The sequence below is a fragment of the Lepidothrix coronata genome, unplaced genomic scaffold, assembly GCF_001604755.1.
Source record: "Lepidothrix coronata isolate B3197 unplaced genomic scaffold, Lepidothrix_coronata-1.0 Scaffold12, whole genome shotgun sequence".
NCBI classification, from domain to species: domain Eukaryota; kingdom Metazoa; phylum Chordata; class Aves; order Passeriformes; family Pipridae; genus Lepidothrix; species Lepidothrix coronata.
This window is the reverse complement of record NW_016690192.1, coordinates 3,425,550-3,428,586: the sequence shown is the minus strand read 5'-3', so window position 1 is coordinate 3,428,586 and position 3,037 is coordinate 3,425,550. Positions and strand designations below refer to the sequence as shown.

General features: G+C 59.1%; 1 protein-coding gene across 1 annotated transcript in view; it reads left to right on the top strand.

Annotated features, from left to right (window-relative positions):
• PARS2 (prolyl-tRNA synthetase 2, mitochondrial (putative)) overlaps window positions 1–2,015 on the top strand; it is a 3,181-nt gene extending 1,166 nt beyond the window's left edge. The window contains exon 2 of the mRNA XM_017805314.1: window positions 580–2,015. Within this exon, the coding sequence (XP_017660803.1) occupies window positions 605–2,014 (1,410 nt within the window). The 5' untranslated portion in view covers window positions 580–604 and the 3' untranslated portion in view covers window position 2,015. The remainder of the gene's footprint in view (window positions 1–579) is intronic.
• The last annotated feature ends 1,022 nt before the right edge of the window (window positions 2,016–3,037 follow it).

The window sequence follows — 3,037 nt, the reverse complement described above, 5'->3', positions numbered from 1 at the left end:
CGGATGTGTGTGCAGGGGTGTGGGTGTGGGTGTGTGCACGCACAGGTGTGTAGCTGTGCCCATGAGGCATTCACATGTGTCCATGTCCATGTAGGTGTACCTGTACACCTGGAAGGCATGCGGGGGGAGGGGGATGCTTTTGTGTGTGTGCGTGCATGTGCACATGTGTGCAGGTGTGCCCTTGCAGCATTCCCACATATTCATGTAGGAGTATCTGCATATCCCAGAAGGTGTGCGTGGGGGGGTGGTGTGAATGCACGTAGGTGTGCCTGTGCAGTGCTCGTATCCATGAGGGGGTACCTGTACGCCTGGAGGCCGTGCACGTGTGTACACCTGGGTGCATGTGCACGTGTATGAAGGTGTGCAAGTGTGCCCATGATGCATTCACGTGTCTGTGTAAGGGTACCTGTATATCCCGGAAGGTGTGCGGGTGTGCGCACCTGGATGTGTGTGCAGCTGTTACCTCTGTGCTCAGGGTGGCTGCAGACAGCAGCACATCCTGCAGTGTGTCCCAGCAGTGCTGCCTGTGGGTGGGCACGGTCAATGCTGACCCTGCTCTGTCCCACTCTCTATCTGCAGGCTCCAGGCCCCCTCCGGCACTACCATGGAGGCCTTGGTCAGAAGATGCTGTCTCCCGGTGCTGGGCGCCCACCAACCCATCAGGCCCCGGCACAGCAGTGCCCTGGGCAGGCCCAGGTGGCTGCTGCTCTCGCAGCTCTTCCAGCCCCTGTCACTGCCGGTGGGCAGCGAGGGGGGGTGGGAGGGACGGCCCGGTGAGCCCACCTGCCGCAGCCAGCGCCTGATGCTGCAAGGGGGGCTCATCCACCCCGCCAGCCCCGGCTGCTACTGCTACCTGCCGCCCACCGTGCGCGCCATGGAGAAGCTTGTCAGGGTGATGGACGAGGAGATGCAGGCCCTGGGCGGGCAGAAGCTGAACCTGCCCAGCCTGAGCTCGGCAGAGCCATGGCGCGCCAGTGGCCGCTGGGACCAGATGGGGCCGGAGCTGTTCCGGCTCTTGGACCGGCACAACCACAGCTACTGCCTGGGCCCCACGCACGAGGAGGCGGTGACGGAGTTGGTAGCCTCTCAGAGCAACCTGTCCTACAAGCAGCTCCCGCTGCGCCTCTACCAGGTCACCAGGAAGTTCCGGGACGAGCCCAAGCCCCGCTTTGGGTTGCTGCGCAGCCGGGAGTTCTACATGAAGGACATGTACACCTTTGACGCCTCCGAGGAGGCGGCTCGGCACACCTACAACCAGGTGTGTGATGCCTACTGCCGCCTCCTCAGCCGCCTGGGCCTGCCCTTCGTCAAGGTGCGGGCAGCCACGGGCAGCATCGGCGGCACCACATCCCACGAGTTCCAGCTCCCGGCAGACATCGGCGAGGACAGGCTGATGCTGTGCCCAGAGGGACATTTTGCGGCCAACGTGGAGACGTTAAACGGGGAGCAAACCTCTTGCCCCACATGCAGGGAGAGGCTCACCGAGACCAAAGGGATTGAAGTGGGGCACACATTTTTTCTGGGCACCAAGTACTCCTCGGTCTCCAACGCTGTCTTCTTCTCCCCCGAGAACAAACCCCAGCTGGCACAGATGGGGTGCTATGGCCTGGGTGTCACACGTATCCTGGCGGCCTCCATCGAGGTGCTCTCCATGGAGGACAGCATCCGCTGGCCAAGCCTCATCGCGCCCTACCAGCTCTGCTTCATCCCCCCCAAGAGGGGCAGCAAGGAGGAGGAGGAGGGAGCGGTGCAGCTGGAGCAGGTGTATGACCACCTGGCCAATGCGCTGCCCCACCTCGCCGGTGACTCAGTGCTGGATGACAGGACACAGCTGACCATTGGCAAAAGGCTGAAGGATGCCAACAAGCTGGGCTATCCCTACGTGGTCATAGCTGGGAAGAGGGCTTGCGAGGACCCCCCGGTCTTTGAGGTTTGGAATCAGAATGCTGGCGAGGTTTTGTTCCTCACCAAGGAGGGCGTCGTTGAGTTGCTGAGTAAAGTGCAGGTCCCTTAAATTCCTTGTCTCTGAATCTCTCATCTTTGCTGCACTAGGTTTATCTGAACAGCCCTGGTTCCTTTTCAAGGACGTGCAGGATGTTGGCGATGGCTGTGGGTGAGCAGAGACAAATCCAGCTCATGTTAGAGCCAGCCGTGGTGTCTTGCAACTGTGCTGGGTGCTGAGATTGAGCAGCAGTCAGCCCCCATTCCCCCCACAGGGTTGGGGATGTTCCTCCCTCTGGGTACAGGTCCCTGCAAGCTGCTTTTACCAGCACATGTAGCCTTGCGTGGCTGTGGGAGCACTGGCAGGGTCATCCCCTCGCTGCCCAGCTGGGGCTGACAGGATGCCCAGGCCTCTTTTGAGCACACACAAGGCTGGGGCTGCAGAAGGGGATGGGAGACCTTCCTTCACCCTTTTTATGTGCCAAGTTCTCAGCACAAGAGATTTTAAGAGGGAGAGAAGGGAAACCCTTTCTTCTGTGTATTCTCTTTGCAGATACACAGGATCCATGAGGGTGGAGGTTGCACATGCCAGGCCCGGGGGCTCCCATGAGGAAAACCATGCTACCATCCCAGTGGCTCTGACTGGTGCCATCACCCCATGGGCCTCTCCTGCACTGGGAGTTCCTTGGAGGGAATCACTTTGCCCTGTCCTGCAGCTCTAAGGTCATGAGAGATCACGAGCAACAGCGATGCCCCTGTCATAGAATCATGGAATTAGTTAGGTTGGAAAAGACCTTTAAGATCACTGAGTTCAACCAGTAACCCAGCATTGCCAAGCCCACCACTAACCCATGTCCCCAAGTACCACATCCACATGTCCATTAAGTCCCTTCAGGGATGGTGATTCCACCACTGCCCTGAGCAGCCTGTTCCAATGCCTGACAACCCTTTAAGTGAAGAAAATTTCCGATATCCAATCTAGAGCTCCTCTGGTGCAACTTCAGGCCGTTTCCTCTTGTCCTGTCACTTGTTACGAGGGAGAAGAGACCAACTCCCACTTGGCTACAACCTCCTTTCAGGGAGTTGCAGAGAGCAA